Below are 25,604 nucleotides of genomic sequence, written 5' to 3' on the forward strand. Positions count from 1 at the left end.
CGTCGAGGGGATCCACACTCTGACCCTACGGCCTTGCTCACCCACACTTTCCTTTCTCTTCGGCCAGTTCCGACGGTCCGAGCTATTGAAAGCGTCGCTCGACTCCCACGCTGAGCAATCTGCGCAATCGGTCAAGCGATCACACCGGCACATCCGACAAGCACCTTCACAGCTCAGAACCAGAACAGGAAGGAACGACGAGTGTCAGCATGCCGCCAAGCCAGCAAGTGCGGCTCGAGTTTGCGCAGCGCGACATTTCGTTCCAATACGCACAGCTGTGCCTTCCTTCGAACTGCCCCAAAGGCGTCTACGTTCAGCTGGACGACGATGACACTCACCGTGAGTCAAGCAGCCTTCGCTGTCGGGCAGTGCTCTGAACTGGAGCTGACGAACTACTGCGGGATCATTGTCTGCGACGGCAGTTTGGCATGGCGTGATCTTTGTTCAGAATGGACCATTCAGCGGAGGCATCTTCCGCTTTGACATCGTCTTCCCTCCAGCATACCCATCGGCAACACCGCAAGTCTTCTTTCCACCCACGTTGCTTCATCCGCTCGTCGATCCCGACACTGGCCGACTGCTGCTCAGCTCTCGATTCCCGACAGCATGGCGTCCTCGGCAGGACTTTGTCTTCCACATCCTACAGTTCGTGAAGAACGCTTTCCAGGAAGACAACCTTGAGTCCCTACGTGAGGGACAAGTCGCAAATCCAGAAGTCTATAGGTATGTTGCTGCCCTGCCAACCCTTGACGATTGCAAAGTGCTAAGCCATGATGGTTTCTGCACGACCAGGATGTTCCGCACACACCGGACGCTGTTCAACAAGCTCGCGCTTCAATCGGTCTCGTTGTCGACGGCACCGTCGAGTCTATATGATGTGAGCGGCGGCAGCGGGTTTCCGAATCCAAGCATCGGGCTGAACCGCGCCAACCCGGCGCGCCCTGCTGATGGCATGTCTTCATTCACAAGTCGACCGATGCGTACGGACGAGGCAAACGGTATTCTGTTCCGCAAGCTCGACGATGGCGAACTTGCCGAGCTCAGAGGCGACATCTTCGGCGACGAAGCAGCAGACTCGCCAGCACCAGCGCCGGTCCTCGAGCTCTAAGTCGATGCCTACCACGCATCGAAACGAATCATGCCATGAATCCGCGGTGTTGCGATCCTCAATATACCCCCATGATCGTTCTCCATGCGACTGACTCCCGATGGCTGTGCACTTGTGAAGGCGACGGCAAGGTCGACTTGAGTCTGTAAGCTGGATGTGCAAACGGCCAAAAGCAAAAAGAAAAAAGAACTGCAGCACCTAGGATTCCCGCGTGGTCCCCCACCGCAGTACTGACTAGGCGATACCTTGCATCACTTCGCAGATCGGACGGGATGCGGTGCTTCCAAGGTTCTATGGCCGCAGATGTCAGGAAACGCTGTTGCGACATATATAAAGCCACAAACCAGGGCGCTCACAGCCCCTTGGATCCGCGGAGGTTCGTCTCGATGCGAGGTCGGAAGGACGCGTGCCGAAGCTGCCTCTGCCTTATCGTTGCCGCGTTCTGGGGCTGGACGACCACGTCGTGTGAGCAAAAGCAGTGCCCTGGCTACAAACAAGTCAAGGGTTGGCTAGCTATGGAGTCCACGTTCCGTGACTCGACTCTGGCCGCGTGATGGCCGGCATGTCTCGAGATGCACGGTAGGTGGTCCCTTGCAGTGGGAGAATGAGTGCTCCGCCCCGCGGCTTTGCGGCTGAGTCGGTGTTGCTGTGCAGTTCTGTGACATCGAGCGGGCTTTGCTCGCCTGCCCGCTCGCCCTTCCGTAGAGCCGCCGGTCGGAACGAGACACGGTGTTCCTTGCACCAAAGCTTCGACACCGTACAATTCCGCCACGGATCGGTGCTGCTGTCCCGCTCCGGAGCGACCACAATCTTGAGGCAGTGTGAGTGGAGTCATTGCCCGGAGGTCATGGCGAGAACTCAGCAACCATGTGGTCTCTGAACGGTAGGCTCAGCCAAGGGGCCAAAGTGAACGCGTCGGCGCGCTCCGACCCGACACGAGCTGCAGCGGGCATCCTTCCTTTTCCACATGCAGCTTTAAAAAGTCACCGCATCTTCGCGGGGGACAAATGAGAGCCGGCACAAAACTCAGCAACCCCAGGGCCCTGGTTTGCATTGCCTGAATTCACCATAGCCGAGCCATTGCTCGAGTCGTCGAGCCTTCCGCCAGCTCAGCATCACGACCCTATATACACCACATTCGGCTTCCTTCCCGACAACATTGACCTCCGCCGTCTATCGCTCGCTCACATCACCACCGCGATCGAGTTTGTGGGACGACAGCCCGCTTGCTGCTGACATTCGCGCAGCAGGGGCTATCCCGAACACGGTCCCCACCATGACCAACACAAGTGCGATGGCGGGTGCGCCGTCAACGACACCGATCGACCATGGATACAAGTCGGTCCCACTCGTCTTTGACGCCTTCCTACCTGCCGCCTTCGTCGTCGTCGTGCTGGCATTGCGGCTTTGGCCCAAATCGTCAAATTCGAAGCCGTCGCTGCTGGGTCGCGTCTTCACTTCGTTCGTTACGCCTGAAGACGTCCACGAATACGACCGTCAGGAGGCGGAAGCGAAGGAACAGGACAAGCAGATCGGTGCTAGTCTGAATACCGACGCCTCGCCCGACGGATATGGGTCTACACACGTCGGGAAGGCCGACGGCTCGCCACGCAGCAAAGCTGCTACATCGAACGAGGCGGGAAACTCCGAGACCTCGCCGCTCTTGGGAGGCCGCTCCGACTCGCAGATCCCCAACTTTACAGATGATGTGCCGAAACAGCCTGCTGCAGTACACTTTGGACTCTCGGTCATCAGCGTCCTCCACCTTATCGCATGGACGGCTGCTCTTCTCATCACCCTGCTGAGCCCTCGCCTCGCCAGCCGCTTGGGCAACGAAGCCGGCTTCGAAACACGGGCGGGCCTTCAGCTTGCAGCCGCTCTCCAAACAGGTGCCTGGATCTACGCCAGCATCCTTTCTTGCTTCTTCCCGTCGCCCACACCGCCGTACACTCTGCTCGTCTTCTACGCCTTTCAACTGGCCGGCTCGGCTGTGTCAGGCTACCGCTCGATTCTATCCACTCCCCATCCTCCGTTCCATCCACCACATAGCAGCCAGCTCGCTCCACCGGCCTTCAGCATCGCCTCTCTTGCGCTAAGCCTTGTTGCGGTTGCGCTCATCATGAGCCTGCCCCTTCAGGTGTACGACCGCAACCCGCAGTACGACAGAAACGGATACCCTCCACCGCTCGAGGACTACTGCACCCTCTGGGAGTGGGTCAGCTTTTCTTGGCTCAATCCCATCATCAACGCCGCGCTCACCAGGCCGCTGGAAGAGACAGATGTCTCGCAGCTCAGCAAGCTGTCCAAGTCACAGGTGCTGTTGAACAAGATGCGAACGATCCAGCGCGAGGATGACCAAGCGTATGCTGCAGCCAAGGAAAAAGCCCAGACGGCCAGTGCCGATGCACGCGCCAAAGCCGAGAAGAGGGCCGAGGCAAAGAAGCCCAACTTGGTGCGCCAGGTGTTCTGGATGAACTCGAGGGACATGGCGCTCGACTTTGTTCTCACCATCGTTTCCTACAGCTTGGCGTACGCCAGCCCTTTCTTCCTCAAGCAAATTCTGGACTCCCTTCAGACCAGCGCCCCTGCAACCGAAGCCTTCGTCTCCGCCCACGACTTCTCCCGAGGTTCGGCTGAGGCGGCAATCTCCACAGGTATCCAGGGCACAGTTCAACTCTATGCCACGCCGATGCTGGGCTGGATGAAGTCGGTCCCCGACTTTATCGATCCGGCAAGGAAACGCGCCTTCTTGTTCGCTGTCTTTGCCCTGCTCGCTTCGCTTGTAAAGACGCAAACCGACCTTCAGCATCTGTATTATAGCCGCCGTGCCAGCGTTCGTATCAAGACCGAGCTCACTCTGGCAATCTATGACAAGGCGCTCCGTCGCAAGGACATCTCGGGCTCGTTGCAGAACGCAACCTCCACTGCCAATGCCGAGCAGACGCATGAATCGGCGGACAAGGACGCAAAGACGGACAAGAAGGATGGAGACGCCGAAGCCGCCAAGAAAGCAAAACAGCAGCAGGAAGAGGAGGACAACAGCGCCGCAAGCGTTGGCAAGGTCGTCAACCTCATGGCAACCGATGCCAACTCGATCTCAACCTCGGTGACCGCGTTGTACATGGGCTATTCGGCCCCGTTGGAGCTGGCGATCGCCACCACATTCCTCTACAAACTCCTCGGCTGGTCGGCGTTCACCGGCGTCGGACCTGCGCTCATCTTGATGCCGCTCCAACAGCGCTTTACAATGATGTCGTACGAGAACAACAAGGGGCTCCTCAAGGCGCGCGACAAGAGGATCACGGTGCTCAACGAGCTCGTGACATCGATCCGCTTCATTAAGTTCTTCGCTTGGGAGCAGGGATGGTCCAAACGGATCTTGAGCGCCCGAAAGGAGGAGGTCAAGTGGCTCTACCGCAATGCGTGGATCATGGCCGGGCTGATCGCGTCGTTTGCGCTCGTACCGCTGGCGTTTACCATCACCGCGTTTGCGTCGTACACACTGGTCGAGGGCAAACAGCTCGATGTCGCGACAGGGTTCACGGCCATCGCCCTGTTCGGCATGCTCAAGAACCCGCTCAGCGTGCTGCCTATGATCATCAACATGATCTTCCAGGCCAAGGTCTCGGTGGACCGCATCAACACGTTTTTGCAGGAGGACGAGGTGCCCAGCTGGGTCGTACACAACGCTTTGGCGCACGATGCACAAGACCAGCCAAACGAAACCGCTCACAGCGACCGAACAATCGTCTTGCGCGATGCAACGCTCCGTTGGCACGCTGCGAAGCCTACGAAGAAGCAAGATCAGCCGGCCGCCAAGCGCTCCTTCCTCTCAAAGCTCCAGTTCTGGAAGAGAGCGAAAAATGCCGAGATGGCGACTGCCACGGAACATGAACAGCTCGAGCCCGAGGCAGAGCCTTTCCACCTAACGGCCCTGGACCTGCGACCGCCGCCCGGCCAGATGACGCTGATCTGTGGTCCGACCGGATCCGGAAAGTCTTCGCTATTGTCCGCAATCATGGGCGAGATGGAGCTGCTCGAGGGCTCGGTCCTGCTGCCCAAACGTCCTCTGCGGCTGCTCAGTGGCGGCGTGGCGTACTGCTCCCAGACGGCTTGGCTCGAGACCATGAGCATCCGTGACAACATCGTCTTTGGCCAGTACTTTGATCAGGCCCGTTACGACGCTGTGCTCAGCTGCTGCTGCTTGGAGCCGGACCTCAAGACGTTCCCCGAGGGCGACCAGACCGAAGTCGGCGAGAACGGCGTCTCGCTCTCGGGTGGTCAGAAGGCCAGAGTGGCGCTGGCACGCGCAGTGTACTCTCGCTCACCGATCCTGCTCCTCGACGATGTGCTGGCTGCCGTCGACTCCCACACGGCCAAGAGGCTGGTGGACGAGTGCCTATGTGGCGAGCTCGTCAAGGGCCGCACGGTCGTGTTGGTGACACACCACGTCGATGCTGTACTCCCTCATGTCAAGCATGTTGTTATGCTCGATGGCGGCCGCATCAAGGCTAGCGGTTCGTCATCAGAGCTCAGAGAGGCAGGCCTTCTCTCGCCAGCTGTACTCGGATTATCCTCGCCGGAAAGCCCGAACGTCAAGGGCAAACAGGCTGCGAAGGACCAGATGAAGGAGGAAGAAGCAAAAGACGCCGCAGTCGATGCACAGGCAAAGGCTCAGGCGGACTATGGAGGCACGAACGACTCCGGCAAGAACGGTGCAGCAAGCGCGCCGGGACGAGGCAAGCTCGTCAGCGCTGAAGGAAAGTCGACGGGCCGCGTCAAGCGCGAGATCTACGTCACGTATCTGTCGGCCTTTGGCTGGCTTTTTGTCACGTTTGTGCTGCTCACGACATTGGTGTCCCGCTTCGCCGACGTGTTGGAGAAGTACTGGCTCTCTTTCTGGGGTAATGCGTACGAACACCGAGGCGGATCCGATAAGCAGGGCTGGTTCGCCGATCCCAGGGCCAATGTCGCTCCGTACCTGGGCGTGTACGTTGGCATCCTGATGCTCGGCTACGCCACAATGATCCTGTCCTCGTTGGTCGGTGGCATCGGCGCCATTGGTGCGGGCAACAAGCTTTTCAGCCGCATGCTCAAGACCGTGGTGCGATCTCCTACGCGCTTCTTCGATCAGACGCCAACAGGACGCATCCTGAATCGCTTCACCAAGGATGTCGAGACGGTCGACACGACGCTGTTCGGCAACATCCGCTTCCTCCTGCTCTTCTCCGCCTCGTGCGTCTTCTCTATCGGCACGATGGCAGTCACGGTGCCGACTTTCGTGCCGTTCCTGTTCGTGATCACCTACGCCTACTACCGTACGTCGGTCTCGTACATCTCGGCAGCGCGCGACTTGCGACGCCTCGAGTCGGTGACGCGATCCCCCATCTTCCAGTCCTTCTCCGAGGTGCTCAACGGAATTGCGACGGTGCGCGCGTACGGTGCGCAGGAACGCTTCATGCAGACGCTCTTCCGTCGACTTGACGCAACGCAGAGTTGCTACAACTTGTTCTGGATGGCGAACCGTTGGCTCATGCTGCGCTTCGACGTCATGGGCGCTTTCACTGTCTTTGGCGCCTCGGCACTGTCGCTGGCAGGCGGCATCGATGCCGGTCTGGCAGGTATCGCCATCACCCAAGCGCAGACGCTCGTGCTCGCGCTGTACTGGCTCTGCCGCTGTTGGACGGGCTTCGAGATGGACCTCAACTCGGTGGAGAGGATGCACGAATACCTAGCATTGCCACAGGAGCCGGCCGCAGTCGTCGAGGACCACCGTCCGCCCCCTGGATGGCCATCCAAGATCGACAGCCGCGGAATCCAGGTGAGCAACTTGGTGCTCAAGTACGCGCCCGATCTGGACCCGGTGCTGCGCGGTGTCGAATTCAGCATCGGAGCAGGCGAAAAGGTCGGACTGGTGGGACGCACGGGCTCGGGCAAGAGTACCTTGGCGCTTGCCTTCTTCCGCTTTGTCGAGTACGAAGCAGGTTCGATCGTTATTGACGGCATCGATATCAGCAAGATTGGACTCGATGACTTGCGCAGTCGACTCACCATCATTCCGCAGGATCCAGTGCTGTTCAGTGGCACGATCCGCGAGAATCTGGACCCCTTCGATGAGCGCACAGACGAAGAATGCATGCTAGCGCTTCGTCGGGTCAACCTGCGCACGAGCCCGATCAACACGGCCGCACCAAGCTTGCTCCCGAGCCGCGCCGGGTCGATTCATGAAGTGTCGATGGAGCCGCATGCATCGTCTTCGTCATCGACGACGGTCAATTCGGTGCTACCGTCGGGAGCAGGAAGCACGGTGTTTAGCCTGGATACCAAGGTGTCGGAAGGCGGCAGCAACTTCTCGCAGGGGCAGAGGCAGCTGATCTCGATGGCGAGAGCGCTGCTGCGCTCGACATCGATCATCTTCATGGACGAGGCAACCGCTTCTGTTGATTTTGAGACAGACACGCAGATTCAGCGTACGCTGCGGTCGCCGCTGGACGCCGACGCGAGGCACAAGACGACGATCATCACGATCGCCCACAGACTCAAGACGATCATCGACTATGATCGCATTCTGGTCATGGACAAGGGTCGTATCGCTGAGAACGACTCGCCCGCTGCGCTGCTGGAGCGCAAAGGCATTTTTTACGACATGTGCCGCAAGACGGGCGAGTATGAAGAGCTGGAGATGCTGGCCAATCACGCGGCTCGCTCCTAAAGCCATGGTCAGAATTTGATGTAGACATATTGGGAATGCATTGGTCCGTCATGATGTCCAGTGGTCTCTCTTCGAAACCGGTGTCCGTGTCAGGATGAGGACGGAAAGGTGAATTGCGGAGGGCAAGGCTGAATCGAATTGGCGCGACATGTGAAGATGAGAGCCTCAGCAAGCTCGAGAGATTTCTCGGAAGGCGGAGATGGCGATGCAGGGCGCGCTGTCGAGGATTTCAGGGTTAGGAGGAGAGCGCCGCGTGCTGCTGCCCAAAACGCGAGCCGCTCCCACCGCCCAGAGATCATTTGTCAGTGCGAATAAAAGCCGGGCTCCTAGCCTGCTAGGCAAGGGTAGAGAACAACACCAGCTCACCTGCGTCATTGCTTCGTTTCCTTTCATACAACCCTCTTCCACATCGCGACGCGCAGCGCCTGCCAGGATTGCCGCCCCCACCTCACGACTTTCGCACGCGCTGCATCATCGCTTCATTTCATCCGAGAAGCGCGGTCCTTCCAGAGCGCGCCAATCTGCCTGAAGCTCAAGCTCGGTGGGAAACCTTACTCCCGTATCCGCACCTGCATCTCATCCGCACCTCCTCGGCCATGCAGGCGCTGCTCAGCTGAGCCACTTCGCTTCCACTTGCACGTCAGGGCGACTTGCAGCCTAGCATGCTCGCGCGACGTTCTCGTCTTGCGCCTCGTCACCTTCTGTCATGACCTCCCTCGTCGACCTTTACAATGCTCGGCGCGCAGAAGAACTTGGTGTGCCTGATCCAAGCACTTCCGCGCCGACACTTACCACCGACGTCCGCACAGAGACCATATCTGTCCATTGCCAGAGGAACCCACAGCCCACCTCATTAGCTGACCTGTACAACCAGCGCTACGAATCCGAAAGGAATCCACAGGTCGACCACGAGTCGCGAACCTCGTTCGCACAGCCTTCCTCCTTCAGGCCTCCAACTCAGAACAAGCACGCCGCAATCCCATCAAGCGCAGTCTCCGTCGACTCGGACAGCGATGTGAGCACGAGATCCTTACGAGGCTTCTTACAGACCGAAACGGACGAACTCGAACATGAGGCCGACGAATCCGGCGCATCCGACGATTCCGACGTAGCAATGATTTCCGCAGCCAGAAGCCAATCGCGCAGCGTTTCCGTGTCCGTAGCGCCTCAAGGAGCCCGCGTCAGGTACGTTCCTCGCACGCCCGTCCCGCGCAGAGGCGCGCTCAATCCGTCGGCAACGCCCTTGCCTGACGACGGTCACGATGATCTCGATGACGCGGTAACGCCCGAAGCGGAACCACCAAGCGCGTCTGCGAGCTCGAATACGGCGCCCCTGCCGGTCCGTCCACACCCGTCGTCATCCAAGCTCGTTGTGCAGTCGGAGTCCTCCGATACGCCGCACACTGCTGAGTCGGATACCTCCGAGCCACCCAGAGCCCCGCAGCATCTCGAGCGTGTAGCTCTCCCGCGTCACACTCTGGCGGATACGGAAGAGACAAGCGGCACTGAATCGGCTCTGGCGCATCACCATGTGCCTGCGCGTGTCGGCATAGCACGACTCCAAGACATGGAAGCGGGCGACGACGCTGTAATCGTTGTGGTCGATGACTCTTCCGCCGATGAGGCGTACACGCGCCCAACCCCAAAGCTTCCTGGCCAATCCGCACGCAGCGCTTCTGCATCCTCACGCTTTGCCAACGCCAACCCTGTGGTGGTGCTCCCCGATGCCAAGCAGTCAATGCATCTGCTGGATGTGGAGATGGGCAGCTCATCGGACACGTCACACGCTCTACAGCCTTCGTCGGATCACGTCCTCAATGGTGGCTTGCAACCCAAAAGCATTGTCATTGACGACTCAAGTTCGCAAGCAACTCCGGCCACTGGCTCCGACAGCGAGGCTTTCCGACGCTATCCGAAGCGCGCGCGCAACGTCACAGATTACAATGTGCGGCGCGCCTTCGAGCGATGGGAGCGGCAGCATGCTCAAGAGGCGTTAGCGCAAGTCAGCCATCCAGCTCGACAAAGGGGAAAGACGCTGCCCGTGGTCCTTGCGTCGTCGGAGTTCCTCGATCGTGTCCGTCAGGGCGCTACAAGCACATCTCACACGCGGCCAAGGCCACAGAGCTCTTTCGCCGACTTCCTTCTCGCAAAGGCGCAGTCTGCCGCTTCGGCTGAGCCGACCTTCCCTGCCGCTTCGACCCGCAGTGCGCACCCTGACAGGGCGTTGACCGTAGCCAAGGCGCGCCAACTACCCACCCGCACCCTGCATCCAGCAGCATTTTGGGACCTTCCTGTGCGCGCCGACCGCGAAGGTCTAGCTCAGCTCCCGCTCAGCACGCGTCGCGCGCTCGGCCTCGGACCCGCTCCGCCTCCGACAAGCCCGCAGATCCCTCCACCCGCCAAGCGTAAAATCTTGTTTGGTGAGCTGCTTTCTTTGCAGGAACAGTGGCCCAAGGCAGCACAGCGGCGCATGCAGCTCGAGTCTTGTGTCGGCGAGGGGCGCCTGGGGCGGTCACCGAATGCCGAAGGACTCGACAGCGTGGCGCGGCATCTGCGTGCCGGACGATCGTGCAAGCTTCCTCTGCCGGACGCGCTGAGCGTGCTGTCGGACATGGAGCGGCGCGAGTGGTTGAGGTTCGAAGAAGGGCAGTCGGACCTCGAGCGGCTTGCCGAGGAGGATCGCGCGCGCGAGCGCGGCCTCGTCATGGTCGACGTCAACGACTGCGGGTGCGTCAAAACGCAGATCGACGGCGCGGGGCGTACGCGCTTTGCAAAGGTGACGTGCGCGACGGGTGGAACGATCCGCGTGTACTTTGATCTTCAGCGCTCCGAGGCCGCAATCTCGCAGGAAGAGGAGAGCGAGCAGAGGATGGAGATCGTGCGCACGGCTTCGCCTGCCAAGCTGACATCTGCGTCGCGTTTAGCGGGTAAGCAGGCCGTGCCAAACTCAGACTCTGCTTCAGAGGAGATGGTTCTGGACGTGGTGGACGTGGATGATGACGAATTGCCCGTCGAAGCGCAGATGTACGACAGCGACGACGACGACACTCCTGTCGAAGTGGAGATGCTGGAAGACGACGATGATGACGACGCATCGGTTCGGGAAGTGACGCCCGTGCCAGTGGCAAGCACTGCCCTAAATCGCGGGCGCATCGATGACTTATTCTCCGTACGGACGTCCAGATCGCCCGGACTGGAGCAGCCTAATGGCTCGGCAGCAATTCCACTTCCCAGACCCGGCCAGGCCGCTGCCGCTATTCCTTCTTCCTCTTCAACGCAACCCGCTGCACGCGCCGCCATCTCCAAATCACGCAGCGCTTCCGACAAGAGCCCGCGCGACCTTCGCTCATACTTCACACTCCTGCCGTCTCCGTCAAAGCGGGCTCGGTCGCCGTCTCCCACTGGTCAACGCGGGGCGCTCGGCTCTCTGAGCGCTGTAGCGCGCGGAAAGCAACGTGCGGTAGAGAAGTCTGCGGCGGAAGACTCGCTGTCGACAGCCGAGGTCTCCGAGTGGATCCCCAGCCAGTCGCCTTCGCAACAGGTCGAGGTGGTCTTAGACGCGCCCACACCTGCTTCTATGCGGGAGATGATTGGAACGCCGCGCAAGAAGCGCGCACATTCGCCCGAAACCTCATTCCGCAAGCCCAAGCACACAAAGGCTGCCAAAGCGGCCGAGCCAAGTTCACAGCAAGAACGACTCGCGCGCGCACCAGGAATCAAGCCCAAGAAGAGGAAGGCCACAACCGCACAGCAACGACGACCGCCCAAGGCGACACCGTCCCCTTCGCGCGGAGGTTGGCGAGGTCTTTCGTCCTGGTACACTGCACGAGACGCCTTCACTCCGACTCCCGACACGCCGAACCCACGCAAACGTCACTGAGGTAGCCACACTGCAAACAGGCACGCACAAGCAGAGATGAAATGGATGCAAAAGTCTCGCTCAGTCGCGTGGATCGGATTCCGAAGCGACGCTCTTGCGGCGTTTGGTGGAGCGCGCCTCTTCCTCGTCGTCTTGGCCTGTCGACTGTTCTGCTGGCGGAGCGGCAGTGGTTGCTGAGAGAGGGTGGATGGTGGCAGCTGCGTTGTCGACTTCGTCCACTTCGCCGGGTGGGACGCTTAGTGGTGCTGTCGCCTGTGCTGGCTCGACGTCGGCTTGTGTGAGTGCATCTACCGCCTGTGCTGTACTGCCTGCTTCTTCCGTTGTATCGGGCATCACCACGTTAGCTTCTTCAACCGGAGCAGCCGCGGTGGGTGGGGCGGTATCGACGACTTCGCTCGGCACGGCATCCGCATGCGTTCGATCCGCACCACCCAGCTCGAGCTCCGGGACCGCCTCGTCTGCCTCGGCCGCCTCGGTGATGAACGGAATCGGCGAAAACAGTGGATCCGCAACGCTGGCCACGCTAGCTGACCTCGACCGTGTGCCCGTGCTGGGCGCCAGACCGTCCATCCGGTCCATCTCGAGCTCGGATACGTCCGACTTGGCCTCGTCCACGTGTCCGTTGGGCACGCTCGTGGCGTTCTGAATCGGGCTGATAGGGAATGCATCGCGCGTGGCCGTCACGGCAAGACACCGCTTGAGCGCCGCGACCCACTTGGCGCCACTGTTGTAGTGCCCTGTCGGCGAGACGACGAGCTCGCACAGCCGCTGGATCGTAAACGGCGGCTGCGTGTCAAAGTCGTCCAGCATGCCGTACAGCAGCCGCAACTGCTTGGTCACTTCGTCGGCGCTCAGCGGCGATACGGTGGAGGCGGGTGCGCGTGAAGATGGGTAGAAGTTCTGCATATCCGCTGGACCTACGCGCGCTTCCGCCTCTTCTTCACTAGACGCCCGCTCTTGCGCTTCGTCCTTGGCGCCTTGCGAATCCTCGACTGCCTCGTCCGTTAGCTCATCTGCCGAGCTCACTGCCGCAGCAACGCCGACAGCCGTCTGCGATGTCGCGTCAGAGCCCGACTTGAGAAGAGCCGCAGCAGGGTGGAGATTGAGCGGTCGCTCGGATGCAAACGTCTCCAGAAGGTGCTCGCGGATGCGGAACTTGATCGCCTCTTTCAGCGTCGGCCAGTCGTAAGAAGCCGGGTGCAACTCGTCATCGTGGATGAACTCGTCCGTATCCGCAATGTGTGCGAGCTGCTCCGCATACGCAGGCTTCCACTCGAAGCCCGCCCCGATCTCGTGCAGCGTCTCGGAAGTCATCGTTGCCGCAGCGCTTCCTGCACGCGGGTGTCTCGATGCCTAGTGGTGGTGCGGCGTCAAGCGCACAGCTCGTGGTTGACAGCCAGATGGATATGAGCGGATAATTTGCAGCTCTACGAGGATGTGGTGCGGCGTCGGCGCAGCAAAGTCTCGCGTGATATCGAAAGACGAGCGAAACGTGATGCCAGGGAAGCCAATCGTCGGATGTGCCGATACTCGCTCGTGCTGAAGAAACTTCCGATGCTCGGTGCGTCTATGCGGCTTTATCGATCCTTGGTGTAGTATCCGAAGCGATGCCTCGAGGCGTGGGTATATCTCGGGTGATCCGACGCACAGATCCAAGCGTCGAAAGCAGCGAGCTGGTGATGATGGTTGGATGTCAAGATGATGCACGCCAGTTCGGGAATCGGGCTCTAGAACCCTGCGGCCGTCGCGCCTGTTTCGCAGCAGATGTGGGGAAGGGAAAAATTTCGAATCCCACAAAACACAAAACTCTCTCCCTGACGCGGTCCATCCAGACTGGACCCTGTCGCGGTCACACGCTACACATCCACTCAGTGCGCTCTTCTTTGGGTAGAAGAGTAGTGAAATGATATGACGGTTGCAAGGGAATGTCCAGCTACACATGAGGTAGCCAAGAATGAAGGCGAAGACGAAGCAAAGCGCGATCCACGGCGGCCCGATCGGGCGCGTGTGACTGCAGACTCGTGAAGTCTGTGCGGTTCAGTTGAGCACCACGGCCTGGCGGATGTCGCGCGACGAGGCGCCGATGAGCACCTTGAGCTTGCCATCGGGCTGCAGCCACTGCTGCTTGTCGTTGCACCACGTCGAGACGTCGTACTGGCTCAGGTGGAACTTGACCTCCTTCGTGTTGTACTTGCTGATCTTCTCGCGGCCGAAACCACGGAGCACCTTGGGCGGCTCGCCCGCGCTCCTGGGGAACTCGAGGTACGCCTGCCACACCTCATGGCCATCCCAGTCTCCTGTGTTCGTCAGCGAGAACGTCACCTCGTACTTGGGCTCGAAGAGCCACTCGGGCAGACCCGTCGAGGCATTCGCCGAGCCCCACCAGCTGTTGTCGGCCGACCCGATCTGCTGCGTCCACGCGCCCGAGTAGGCAAACTTGGTGTACGATAGACCAAAGCCAAACTCGTACCTGGGCTCGATGTTCTTGGTGTCAAAGTAGCGGTAGTCGATGTTGAGCGCCTCGGTGTAGTTGATCTGCGGCGTGACCGTGTCGTTGTAGTACAACACGTCAGTGCCGTAGTCGGTGCGGTTCTTGCCGATCGTGTACGGCAGCCTACCGCTGGGGTTGTAGTCGCCGTACAGCACATCCACGAGCGCACGGCCGCTCTCGCTGCCAGGAAGGTTGGCCCAGACGATCGCCGTCACGTTGGGGTTTTCGGCGAAGCTCTCCATGTCGACGGCGCCGGTCGAGTGCACAATGACGATCGTGTTGTTGTTGACCGCCGTGACGTTGCGGATGAGCTGCTCGCCCTGGTTCCAGAGCGTGAGGTTGTTGCGGTCGCCCTCGTTGCGGTCCACGGTGATGTAGCCCTCACCGCTCTCGGCGCTGACGAAGACGAGCGCAACGTCGGTCATGTTGGCGATCATGACGCTCTGTGCCAGGTTGAAGTCGTCAAAGTTCCACGCGATGCCGGTGCGGTCCTTGCGGGCACGCGACTGCAGCGCCTCGTAGGGCGAGAAGAAGTACGAGTAGTCGGTGGATCCGGAACCCCAGCCCTGACCAAGGGTGCCGTAAGGCAGACCGCCGTTCTGCGCGCGGTCGGGCCAGTAGTTGGCGCCCTGGTACAGCGGTCCGGCATCCGAGCCAATGACAGCCATGCTGCCTGGCTTGTTGAGCGGAAGAGCATTGCGGCGGTTCTTGAGCAGCACAGTACCGGCGCTGGCAACCTCGCGGGCGATCTTGTCGTGATCGGCCGTCGCGTCAACATGCTGGTTGGTGGCTGGATCCTTCTTGTCGAAGAAGTTGAAGTTGGCCTTGGGGTAACCCTGGTCCTGGCCGAGCAAGAACCAACCGGCAAGAATACGCGTGGCCATGTCGTCGAGACGCGTGGTGGCGACCGAGCCATTGTTGACGGCAGAGGTGAGGTTGCCGCCCCAGAGCGAGCCTTCCTGAAGACTGCAGCAGAGCACGTCGCCGGGCATGGTCATGTCAAGGCCGGCGTTGGCAGAAGCGACACCGGCATGCTGGGCACCCCAGTCCGACATGACGTAGCCGGGGAACTCCAGCTCGGTCTTGAGACGGTTGTTGAGCAGCTCCGAGTTCTGGCAGGCCCACGAGTTGTTGACGAGGTTGTACGAGCACATGACCGATGCTGCGCCCGCCTGGACACCGCGGAGGAAAGGATGCAGGTAGATCTCGCGCTCGGTGCGCGAGTCGAGGTTAGAGCTGCCTTCGTTTCGGAAGTGCTCCTGCTCATTGTTGATGTAATGCTTGAGTGTGGCCTGCACGCCGGCATCCTGTGCGCCAAGGACCGAATAGTACGAGCCCTCGCCATTCAGGTACGGGTCGGCACCGAAGCCTTCCCAGTTACGGCCACCAAGGGGGGTACGTGCGACGTTCATCATGGGTCCCAGCCAGATGTTGGCACCCTTGGTCTTGAACTCTTCACCGAGAGCGTGGGCACGCTTGTAGAAGAGGTCGCGATCGAAGGATGCGGCGGCGGTGATGGCATCGGGGAAAGAGGTGACACGGTCGGTGCCTCGCACACCAGCGGGGCCGTCCATGAGGCAAAGACCAGGGAAGCCGACACGCGGGATGGGCGAGATGTTGCCGACGCATGGTCCACGCTCCCAACCGGATCCGGTGGTGAGGATGACCTTTTCGGTCTGGTTGAATTGCTGGAGGTACTCGCGCGCCTTGCCGATGGCGTCCTTCCAATTTTGAGAGGTTCCCTTGGTCTGAGGGGTCGGGTAGAAAGGTGGCGAGTAGGGTAGCGAGTCGTTTCCGTTGAACGGCACGCTGGGGACGGTCTGGTAGCCAGGGCCGTTCTGACCAGCGCCTCCGATACCCTGCTGTCTGCGCTCGAGGAAGTGGGCGGCGGCGTCGACATCGCGTTCGGCGAATAGCTGCTGGTAGTCGGGCTCGGGCGAAAGGACGGCGAGGCCAGAGCCTGCGCACGCCAGCACGGCCAGCGGCAGGACTGTGGAGAGCTTCATCTTGATGGAGGTTTCCGTCGAGAGTAGTCGATAGGGAGAGGAGGGTTCCCTTCTACGGGGGAGTGATGGTTTTAACGGAAGCTGCAAGAGCACCGTCCGCTAGCCAGAGATGATTGCAGCGGAAGCGAATTCTCCGATGTGGCAGAGTCAAAGTGGGGAAAGTAAAGGTCGCTTACAGCTCATCCGGCAGTCTGCGGAGTGGTTCTGTACGGAAGGATGAGCGAAGGATGTGCGCGGCGGTTGAAGTGCCAAGAGTCGGAACGGTAGATCGGCTAGGCTCGACAACGCGGTCGACCGACGAGTGCAGAGGCCAGCACCGATGGAATCCGCCAATGGGAGAGCGAAACAAAGGGATCAAGCGCGGGAAGCGAGTCTCAGGACAGGTGCAAGAGAGGATGGAGTGGAAGCGAGGGTAAGCGCAGAAAGTTTGACCATGCGGTCTTGTTTGACGAGGAGCAAAACAAGAGAGACGGCAAGAACGTGACGGCAGGTGGAGGCTCCGGCTGGCTGTCGATGCGAGATGGATGCGCAAGGGGTGTGTGCAGGTGTGTCTCTGAGGTTGTGGGTGGAAGAGTGGCCATAGGGGTGCGTGAGGGAAAGCGCAGGAATGGTGGGGATGTTTGGGTGTGGGGGTGGTTTGGGGTTGCAGTAGGATCAGGGGGCTCCGTGTTCGGCTATGCGAAAGCGATGTGGACGAGAGAAGGCTCGCGGCATGAAGCGTGGAGGAGGGGGCAAAAAGAATTCGCCGGTGGACGAATGCAAAGGCAGGATCGTAGCGAAGAGGGCTGGCGAGGAGGGATGCATGAGCTCGAGCCACGGCGTCATGGTGCAATGCGCGCGCACAGGAATAGAACAGCAACGCGCGGCGCCAACACCGAAACAAGGCTTTGCAACCGGCGCTGGTTGACTTTGCCGTTCCCCTCTTGCCAACTCGGCCTGCGCCGTCACCCACTTTGACCACAACAGCTCGAATCTGTTATCGGTCGTCAGTCGCTTCGGAGCGCACCGAGTCCTGTACGGGCGGTCAAAAGGTGACGTGAGGTGTGCAGCGCATGCCGCCACCGGTCGCGGCTCGGCTGGCTATGCGCGTCAAATGCTCAGATGCTCGACCGACGCGCCCAACGCGTGCTTGGCTCCTTCTCTTTTTGCCTCGCTCTTTTGCGCCGAAGAAGCCGAAGCTTCCGCTGTGACAGCCGACGCGCATCGAGCCAACCCTCGAAAAAAGCGCGCCAGAAGCAGGCATCAGAACAGAGGCGCAGCGCTAAATTCCAACGATTTTTCTCTCCGATGAGATCGGCGCATTTGCAATCCCCACCTCTCACTCAGCCTTTCCTCTCTCCGCTGCAGAGCCAAAGCCTAACTGACGGCTGCAAGGCGTGGGCGCCAGAAAGCCAAAATCGCAGCTGAGGCAGCTCCCAATCGAGCCCCGCCAAGCTCTGCGTTGAGCAAACCGCATCCGAATCCGCGCCGTCGCTCGATCGGTCCTTCAGCGCCAAGGTTTGGTTCAGCTCTGACTCGACCGGGCTGCCCGGCTTCGCATTGGTGGGGCCAAAGGTTGCCGGTTACGCACGCGTGCAGAGGCGATGCGCTTAGCGTGTCTGCGCTCGAACCCCGACGTCCAAGCGAGCCAGAGTGCGAATTCGGCTACCGGAGCAACTAGCCTCGCCACGCCGAAACTTGCATGGCGCCGGCACTGCCCTCGACGCAGGTGAGTCTGTCAGGATGATGTAAGCTGCTGCCCCTCTTTGCCAAGGCGCCCCCCGGATTTCTTTCCGGAAGCCGACCCGACAATTAATTCTTGTCTCGAGCTTTCTCCGGCTTACCTTGCTTCTCGCATTGCTTCGCTGCTCGAAGGAGGGCACGATCGAGAAGAACACGGTACCTTCGGCGTCAGCACACAGTTATACGTGCACATTGATGGAATTTGTGGAACATGATGACGGATAAAAGACGCTGAATTGAGTTGCCATTCCGTACCATAAAATGGACAGGCGGTTCCGTACGATGTGCAGCCAATCGCAGACTCTGCAGCGAGCAAGCAAGTCTGACTTGCGGTGGTTGACTCACGCGCTGCCCGATCCAAGGTACAACATCATTGGCTCTAACAGATCTGATAGTCTGTCTCACTCATGCTTGTGCATGCTGCTGCTCTATTGTGTCGAGCTTCCAAACTCACTCGCTTGGAAGTCACGGAGTCTGCCTTCCCATCACGTGTAGCTTCATCTCGACCACAACTCATTGAGCCCTGGAACGTGGAAGACGCTAGCGCTTCCTGCTCGCAACGTCCTGTGGTGAGGATACAGTGCGAAAACATGGGTGAGCCAAAATCCGCGCTAAAGTGACAACCGACATGTGTCACCCGTTCCGTTGTCACAGCAGCCCAACCACGCGCTCGGCGGGCGATGCCAAGGTTGCTGCTTGGCGCCGCTCCCATCAGGTGGCGCCGAACGTCGTCTCCGTTTCAACTTTACCGTGTCCATGATCAATGCTCATCCTGAAACGTTGCCGATCCGCAGTCTCAATCCGCGGAAAAGGTTGCTCTCACAGCCTGTTGCCCCGCCCCCCCCCCGGAAATCTCAGGGAGTTTCGAGCACGGTCGCACCAGCTACGCATGCACGATGCTGCTCATGCATCCATGCGGCCATCAGAGCGCTTAGATCGGCCAGCACCAATCAGCTGACCCCGAGTCGCTTTACACCCTGCCGCAGCCAACGCTTCATGAACTCAACGTGCTGGCTGGCTCTGAGACACTCCCTTGTTTGCTTCTGTGGCCTCAACCTGTGAAGTATGATAGTCTGTCCGATACTGCGTTCGATGGCTTACGCGAGACACTCGTGCTCTTCATCTGCAGTGTTTATCCTCTCTCCCAGCGGCAAGCACCAAGGCTCTGCTCATCTCATCCTGGTCAAAGTTTAGGGTGCTGCGATCTTCGATCGAATCGCTGCGCGGCTTCGAGGCGATTCGATACATGGCGTCTCTGATCGAAAGCGAGGTCGGATCACTCCCATGCGTCAGCCACCGACCGCGGATCATGCACATCCGTCCCGCTTCGTTGGCCCGCAAGCACTGGCGCCAAGCCACATAGCCGAACGTGGCTTCCATCGACAAGATCGAGGACCCGAGTTAATCTGATCGCCCTCGCCAATCGCATCGCGGCGTCCCAGGAGCCTGCAGCTTCGCTAGAGGTGGACCCTTGATTCTCGCCGTCTTCTCTTCCTGCCTGTTTAGGATCCCGGGACCACCCAGGTTGGGCAGAGATGCGGTTCTTCCGCGGCTCACACCAAGCCGTTCGGGAAGAAGCCTGTTCCAATCTTTTCGGACGATGCTTGACTCGATCCGGCAACATCGCAATGCCGGTCGTTGCGCTCGATGCCTGGTCACCGTCACCGGCAACGTCGGCAACAGTAGTGTCCTTCTGGCAACAGTAGTGTCCTTCTGCAACACGAATGCTCTTGCATAGAACGATGCCGCAGCCGCCACCACATATATAGCCCCCATACCTCTCCTTTTTTCACCGATTCGTCCAACCAGCCAAGCGTCCACACTCCATCGAATCCACTTCCATCCCCTAACCTCTCTTCCGATCTATCTCAAGATGCAGTTCAAGTCGACCTTTGCCGCCCTCGTCCTTGCCGCCGCTGGTCTCGTGCAGGCTGCTCCGCTCCAGGAGCGTGCTGGCTGTTCGTCGTACGTCATCATCAACACTCGCGGTACCAGCGAGCCTCAGGGTCCCTCGGTCGGCTTCCGCACCATGAACACCCGCATTCGCTCCGCCGTTTCGGGTGGCTCCGAATACGACACCGTCTACCCAGCCGGTATCGACCAGAACTCGGCCCAGGGTACTGCCAACATCGTGGCCCAGGTCAAGGCCGGTCTGGCCCGCAACCCCAACACGTGCTTCCTCCTCGAGGGCTACTCCCAGGGTGCCGCTGCCACCTGCAATGCCCTTCCTCAGCTTACTGGTGCGGCGTTCGACGCCGTCAAGGGTGTCATTCTTATCGGCAACCCCGAACACAAGCCCAACCTCGCTTGCAACGTCGATGGTAACGGTGGCAAGACCACCTTCAGCGCTAGAGGTATCTCGGCTGCTTTCACCCAGGGCGTCCCCTCCAACTGGGTCTCCAAGACGCTCGACATCTGCATCTACGGCGACGGAGTTTGCGACGTCAGCTCCGGATTCGGAATCACCCCCCAGCACCTTACCTACGGATACAACACCAACGTTCAGACCATGGGCGCCAACTTCGGTATCAAGGCTCTTCAGGGATAAACAGATCGTAGCCTCGTCCATCCTGTTCTGATGTCGCAGATGCGCCTTTTCGTCTAGATGCTGTACGACCAGACCGGACGGAGATGCTGAATTATTTGTGCTTTGTTTCATTTTGTGCCTGCGTGAGTTAATGAGGCCACGAGTCTTCGGCGAATATTTGTCGATAGACATCGCCCTGATTCTCGCAGATGCTGCACACTAAGGTATGCGGGCAGCCCAATGGATCAGTGCGTGCGGATTAATGAAAGTGTGTATTGAAGCATAGCACTTTCAACAGACGACCCCTTCTAGGGAGCAAGGAGCGGAAGAAGAAAGGACCGTGTTTAGAAGAGGATGGGCAGCAAGCCGGTACAGCAAGTTTGTGGGTTGAGAAGGCGGCCGGCACCTTAATTCTAGTACTTCTTCGGGAAGATGTTGAACAGCCTGTGGAGTCGCCACGCAGGATGTTAGCTCATGCAAGCTCAATGAGTGTGGCTTCGGGCAATCAACTTACTTCTTGATCTTTGACCAAGGGCTGGAATTGAGCGGCTTGCTGAGGAATTGCCCCATCGTCTTGTGAGGCTGGAGGCGCTCGTACGAGTTGCCTGGCACCGGGACGGCCGAAGCGGGCTGAGCCAGCAGAGAGGCTAGTGCAAAGAGTGCAACGAGCAGCAGCACAGTGCGAGAAGAGCGAGCGATCTGGACCATGATTGAAGTAACGACTGTGGTTAAGTTGTGGAGATGTAGAGCGATACGAACGCAACAGGTAGTGCGTGAGAATGTATTTATATCCGTCAAGCGCACTCTTCAAGAACCCTACCTCTCTCCACTCCCATTGCAGGCACGATAGGCTTGCAGATCATCTCAAACCTCAGAACAGTGGAAGCTAACAAATCTTGCGGAACAATGGTCGATGTGGGTGGATTCAGCATCGCCCTGTTCGACTTTTGTGGCTCAACGGTCCCGCTCAAGCATATGTATGAGCTCTCTGGCTACGCCCACCTTCGCATTTCCGTCTTATTGTCGTCCCAGGGACAGCCATCGACCATCTCAAGCTCAATCCCTCGTACGGTCCCAGACCATATCAGCGAATCGGTTTGACAGGCACCACGCTCCCATTTTCTTTATCTTTGTTTATTGGTTTTTTGGCCTTCATTTTCGATCTTGTTTTTCTGGCAAAAGCCTCCACATCAATTTCATTTGGCGGGTGGAGGCTGCTTGGGCCGAGCGCACAGACATGGTTAGGAGAGGGCTGAGTCGAGCTGCAGGGTCGTCTCTCTCACCGCCACCATCGGTGTACAACGACAAGACACAGCCTTGATACTGCCACCCACCGGCAAGGAGGGATGGACCAATCCAGCACCAACGCACAAGCCTGCACGGCGCCCAAGAGTGGTTTCCACCAAGCGGCGTCGTTCGTGGAGCGCGCGCTCAGCTTCCGCACCAATGCGCAGCGTTCATCTGCCCCCACCTCAGGTCCCCATGAAGCAAGCTCATCTGCAGCTGCAACAAAACCCACGATACGCTCAGCTCTTTCAGCCTCCGACCTGAAGCGGATCGACAGTTTTCCTTCCGTCTCAGACGAGCAGATCCGGCGGCTGTTGCCTGACGATGACCTCCAAGACGCCAGAGAGTGGGTGCACGCAGCGCTGCAGGAGATGCATCTCAACTTCGACCTGGATCCTAAGCTGCTGGGAGAGCACAGCGATGCCAACCGTGGAAACGCACTGCTCGCTCTTCTTCTCTCGCGCATCGTTGTCACCGCTTCCGACTCGGCTGGCGATGCAGACAGCAGAGAGCCAGGACACCTCTCCGGTGCAGTTGTGGACCAAGAGGGTCGGGCCGCGAAAGGGGACGCATCTTCCGAGGCAGTCAAATCGAAATCAGCTGGAGTAGTACCGCCACGGGAGTACGAGACGCACGACCTGCTCAAGGCGATCGACAAGAAGGACGTCGAGACCATCCTCGCCATCCGCAACGCCAATTTTGACCTGCTGCTCGACTTGTCGCAAGGGGGCAGCAAGGCAAAGACATCGGCCGCAGCAGCGCAGGCAGGTGGATCTACCAACACGCCGCTAGGCTATGCCATCTCGCTGGGCAAAGGCTGGGAGAGCGTATCGATCGTTCTGGTGGGCGCACTGTCAAAGTTTGTCAACCAGCTGCCGGACGATGAGGACGAGTACGAGAATGCGTCTGGATCGAGTGCCATCGGGGCGCAGGTGACCAAGGTCAAGAAGCCCAAGAAGCTGCAGTTAGATCCGAGGACCATGGCACGGCTACGCAAGGTGCGCGTCAATCTCAAGCTCGCGATTGACCACAGCATTTTCCAGGACCAGACGTCGTTGCTCGCGTCGTATCTGCAAGTGCTCGTCATGTCCGAGGGTTCGCCGTTCCTGCATTCGGCCATCGAGGATGTAGCACATTGTCTTTCTGCGCGCTCCTCTGCTGCGGCGTTAGCAGATGGTGGTGCTGATCCCGTCGCACGAGCCAGGTCTCAAGTGATGCAGTTTGTGACCGACTCGCTGCGCCACAAGACCGACAAGGTCGCGGCGGTGAAGGACTACGTGGCGAATGCGCAGTCGGATCTGCTGCTCATGTCGCTGTGGTCGCTCGTCAAGCTCAAAGGCTCGCAGATGGAGGCGGCGCAGAAGAGCGTGGGTTCTGAAAACGAGCTGGTCGATTTGGGCAATCCGCTGCCCATGTACTTTTTCGCACGCGACGACCGCGTCGCATCGCACTTTGTTGCCAGAGTCACCAGCCTGCAGCATGTGACGGGCGATGTCGCCCCAACCTCGTTGGTCAAGGTCGCGATCCGCGTTGCAGAGGCACTCACACAAGGCGCCAGGAGAAAGTCGTCTCACGAACGCCTCCAGATCATAGACGCCGCACTCAACCCCACCAAACCTCGCACACAGTAGCCGTTAGCTTGTACACATATACCCTCACCACCTTGTATGGAATGTATGGCGATTTCTTGCCGTGATCTAGACTACAACGCGGCGAGTTCCGTGCGCTGCAACGGCGAGAGCCATATCGCGATCCCGCTGCTCGGCCGCCTTTCTCTGGCCGTCTCGCTGCTGTTGCGCCAGCTGTTGCACGGCATCGTACTCTGCATGCAACCGGTCCTTTGCAGCTGCGAGCTCGAGCTTACTGTGCGTGAGAATGCGCGACTGGGCGGCGAGGGCGGCCTTTTCGGCATCGAGCGCGAGCTCACACAGGTTTGACCAGTCGATATGCCTCCTGCATTTGCGCTTCACCGTTGAGCACACGACGGCGTTTGGGCCGGCAGCGTCGTCCAGCTCGCCATCCAGCGGCGCGTCGTGGGCGAGCATGGTGCGGCCCAGATCGGTGTGTGCCCAGGTATCGAAATCCGGATCGTCCCAGTGAAGCCGCTGATCGTACCCGCAAAGAGGACCTGAGCTTGAATCAGCGTCCTTGCTCCGCCCCTTGGCGGATTTCTTCTTCTTGGTTTTAGGGCGTGCTTCGTCCGGCATCTCTTCGTCCTCACCTGCGTCCGTGGCGTCGGGTGCGGAGGCGGATGGCGCGGCGACGAGCGTGGGGACGCGGTCCGAGACGAGATGCAGAAGCGTGCTGCGCAGGTCGAGCCGGTCAAGCCGTGCGTTGATCTGCATCTTTTCCAGGTCGACTGCGGCGATCTGGCGCGTGACCAGCCGCAACTGCTCGGCAAGGCCGATGAGACTCGTAGCGGACGAGGCATCGTTCGTCGGCCCTTCCGCATTCGCTGGCGCTTGCTCTGCCGACTCGTCACTTGCTGCTGCTTCATCAGCCCCGTTGACGGTTGGAATCGGCTGTGCGCTGTCAGCGCTGAGCATCAGGGCAAAGGCTCCCGAAAGACCAAGCCTCTGCACTGCCGCATCCGTAGCGCCTTCCGACAGCCCTCCCGCAACCACTCGATTCCACTCGCCCTTGACATCGTGGAATGCGTCCGTCCTCTGTGTGAGTGCCTCCGTTTTTCTCGCTGCGACAACGCGTAGATCTGCCTCGAACACCGCCGCTGCCTGTTTGTTCCTATTCACCTTCAGCCCGGCCAGGCGTGCCGACAGTGCAAGGACACCACATCGGTCCGAGCAGTACTTGCTGAACGGCGTCTGCGCAGCATGCCTGCACCCTGCGCGCGCACACGCCGCCTTGTACGTCGTGCGTTCCGGCGTGAACTCGTGGCAGGGCGGACAGACGAAGCGGTCGACAAGCTCCGCATCATCCTCGGTGATCTCCATGCATCGGTAGTGGTACCACTGGTCGCATCGGTCGCATGCAATCATGCCGCCTTCAATATCGTCCTGCCGCCGCCTGCAGATGCAGTACAGTGCATCATCTTCCTCCTCCTCTTCTTCTTCCTCGCCAGGCGCTGCAGCTGGTGGTGCTTTCTCCTCCACTTTGACCTTGGAGCGACTCGAGGTGGACGATTCGGCGTGCGCACTTGTCGACGCCGAAGCCTTCTTCGTGCTGCTACCCTTCTTGCTTTTGCTGGAAGCTGACGTCGTCTTCTTCTTTTTCGGTGCAGGCGCGTCTTCGACTTCGACTACGGAGTCGGCAGTGGCGCCGACGAGGTCAGACTCAGCCTTGACCGCGACTGGCGTAGTGTCGTGTGCAGGTAGCGAGGCGGATAGCGGCGCTCCCTCTGCCGGCTCGATCTTGATCTCGGATTCTGTTATAGCCGATGAGCTAGTAGCTGGAAGATCTGAAGTCGGTGATACGCGTTCTCTTGTGATGTGATGGGCGTCAGCGGCGGTGTCGCGGGTCATGTCTCCCTCGACAGACACCTGGCGGCTGATCTGGGCGGACTTGACCCGCTTCTTGGGCGGCGTCAAGTCCACATCCATCGTTTTGACGTCGTCAGCTGCGGCACTATACCCGGCGGCTTTGTCGGCCTCGTCGTGGTCCTGCATTGTAAACGTCGCCAGAACGCGGAGACCAGAAGGATACGTGGTTGTGGTGGTGGTGATGTGTGGGGAAGCATAGCTCAGAAGGACAGGTCAGGGTCCAGCCGCATTCCGCTCGCGTTAGCGCGTCGTCGTTCCGAGTTCCGAATTTAGCGACCAACACCACCCACATCATCCGCAGTTTCTGCTTCAGCTCGCTCGCCATCCCTGACGTGGGCATCTCGTTTCCAGCTCGGAACAAGTGGCATGGGACG

The 25,604-nt window shown here is 59.6% G+C and overlaps 9 protein-coding genes across 9 annotated transcripts; 5 read left to right on the plus strand and 4 right to left on the minus strand.

Moving 5' to 3' along the window:
• Window positions 1-209: 209 nt before the first annotated feature.
• On the plus strand, window positions 210-1,108 carry PAN0_001c0410 (UBC-like protein; the record flags this gene model as incomplete). Its single annotated transcript, XM_014804027.1, has 3 exons — window positions 210-339; window positions 423-723; window positions 793-1,108. 3 exons carry the CDS (start codon window positions 210-212, stop codon window positions 1,106-1,108), a joined length of 747 nt encoding a protein of 248 aa, XP_014659513.1.
• Window positions 1,109-2,384: 1,276 nt separating this feature from the next.
• PAN0_001c0411 (p-loop containing nucleoside triphosphate hydrolase protein) lies at window positions 2,385-7,820 on the plus strand (the record flags this gene model as incomplete). The annotated part of the gene is made up of 1 exon (XM_014804028.1): window positions 2,385-7,820. One exon carries the CDS (start codon window positions 2,385-2,387, stop codon window positions 7,818-7,820), a length of 5,436 nt encoding a protein of 1,811 aa, XP_014659514.1.
• Window positions 7,821-8,526: 706 nt separating this feature from the next.
• Window positions 8,527-11,700, plus strand: PAN0_001c0412 (uncharacterized protein; the record flags this gene model as incomplete). The annotated part of the gene is made up of 1 exon (XM_014804029.1): window positions 8,527-11,700. One exon carries the CDS (start codon window positions 8,527-8,529, stop codon window positions 11,698-11,700), a length of 3,174 nt encoding a protein of 1,057 aa, XP_014659515.1.
• Window positions 11,701-11,760: 60 nt separating this feature from the next.
• On the minus strand, window positions 11,761-13,014 carry PAN0_001d0413 (uncharacterized protein; the record flags this gene model as incomplete). The annotated part of the gene is made up of 1 exon (XM_014804030.1): window positions 11,761-13,014. One exon carries the CDS (start codon window positions 13,012-13,014, stop codon window positions 11,761-11,763), a length of 1,254 nt encoding a protein of 417 aa, XP_014659516.1.
• Window positions 13,015-13,737: 723 nt separating this feature from the next.
• On the minus strand, window positions 13,738-16,197 carry PAN0_001d0414 (beta-glucosidase; the record flags this gene model as incomplete). Its single annotated transcript, XM_014804031.1, has 1 exon — window positions 13,738-16,197. One exon carries the CDS (start codon window positions 16,195-16,197, stop codon window positions 13,738-13,740), a length of 2,460 nt encoding a protein of 819 aa, XP_014659517.1.
• Window positions 16,198-19,792: 3,595 nt separating this feature from the next.
• On the plus strand, window positions 19,793-20,467 carry PAN0_001c0415 (carbohydrate esterase family 5 protein; the record flags this gene model as incomplete). Its single annotated transcript, XM_014804032.1, has 1 exon — window positions 19,793-20,467. The coding sequence occupies one exon, from the start codon at window positions 19,793-19,795 to the stop codon at window positions 20,465-20,467; it is 675 nt and encodes a 224-aa protein (XP_014659518.1).
• Window positions 20,468-20,859: 392 nt separating this feature from the next.
• Window positions 20,860-21,154, minus strand: PAN0_001d0416 (uncharacterized protein; the record flags this gene model as incomplete). Its single annotated transcript, XM_014804033.1, has 2 exons — window positions 20,860-20,890; window positions 20,961-21,154. The coding sequence occupies 2 exons, from the start codon at window positions 21,152-21,154 to the stop codon at window positions 20,860-20,862; spliced, it is 225 nt and encodes a 74-aa protein (XP_014659519.1).
• Window positions 21,155-21,792: 638 nt separating this feature from the next.
• On the plus strand, window positions 21,793-23,364 carry PAN0_001c0417 (uncharacterized protein; the record flags this gene model as incomplete). The annotated part of the gene is made up of 1 exon (XM_014804034.1): window positions 21,793-23,364. The coding sequence occupies one exon, from the start codon at window positions 21,793-21,795 to the stop codon at window positions 23,362-23,364; it is 1,572 nt and encodes a 523-aa protein (XP_014659520.1).
• Window positions 23,365-23,430: 66 nt separating this feature from the next.
• Window positions 23,431-25,598, minus strand: PAN0_001d0418 (uncharacterized protein; the record flags this gene model as incomplete). Its single annotated transcript, XM_014804035.1, has 2 exons — window positions 23,431-25,350; window positions 25,521-25,598. The coding sequence occupies 2 exons, from the start codon at window positions 25,596-25,598 to the stop codon at window positions 23,431-23,433; spliced, it is 1,998 nt and encodes a 665-aa protein (XP_014659521.1).
• Window positions 25,599-25,604: the final 6 nt, after the last annotated feature.

This window comes from Moesziomyces antarcticus (assembly GCF_000747765.1).
Source record: "Moesziomyces antarcticus DNA, scaffold: scaffold_v10001, strain JCM 10317, whole genome shotgun sequence".
NCBI lineage: Eukaryota > Fungi > Basidiomycota > Ustilaginomycetes > Ustilaginales > Ustilaginaceae > Moesziomyces > Moesziomyces antarcticus.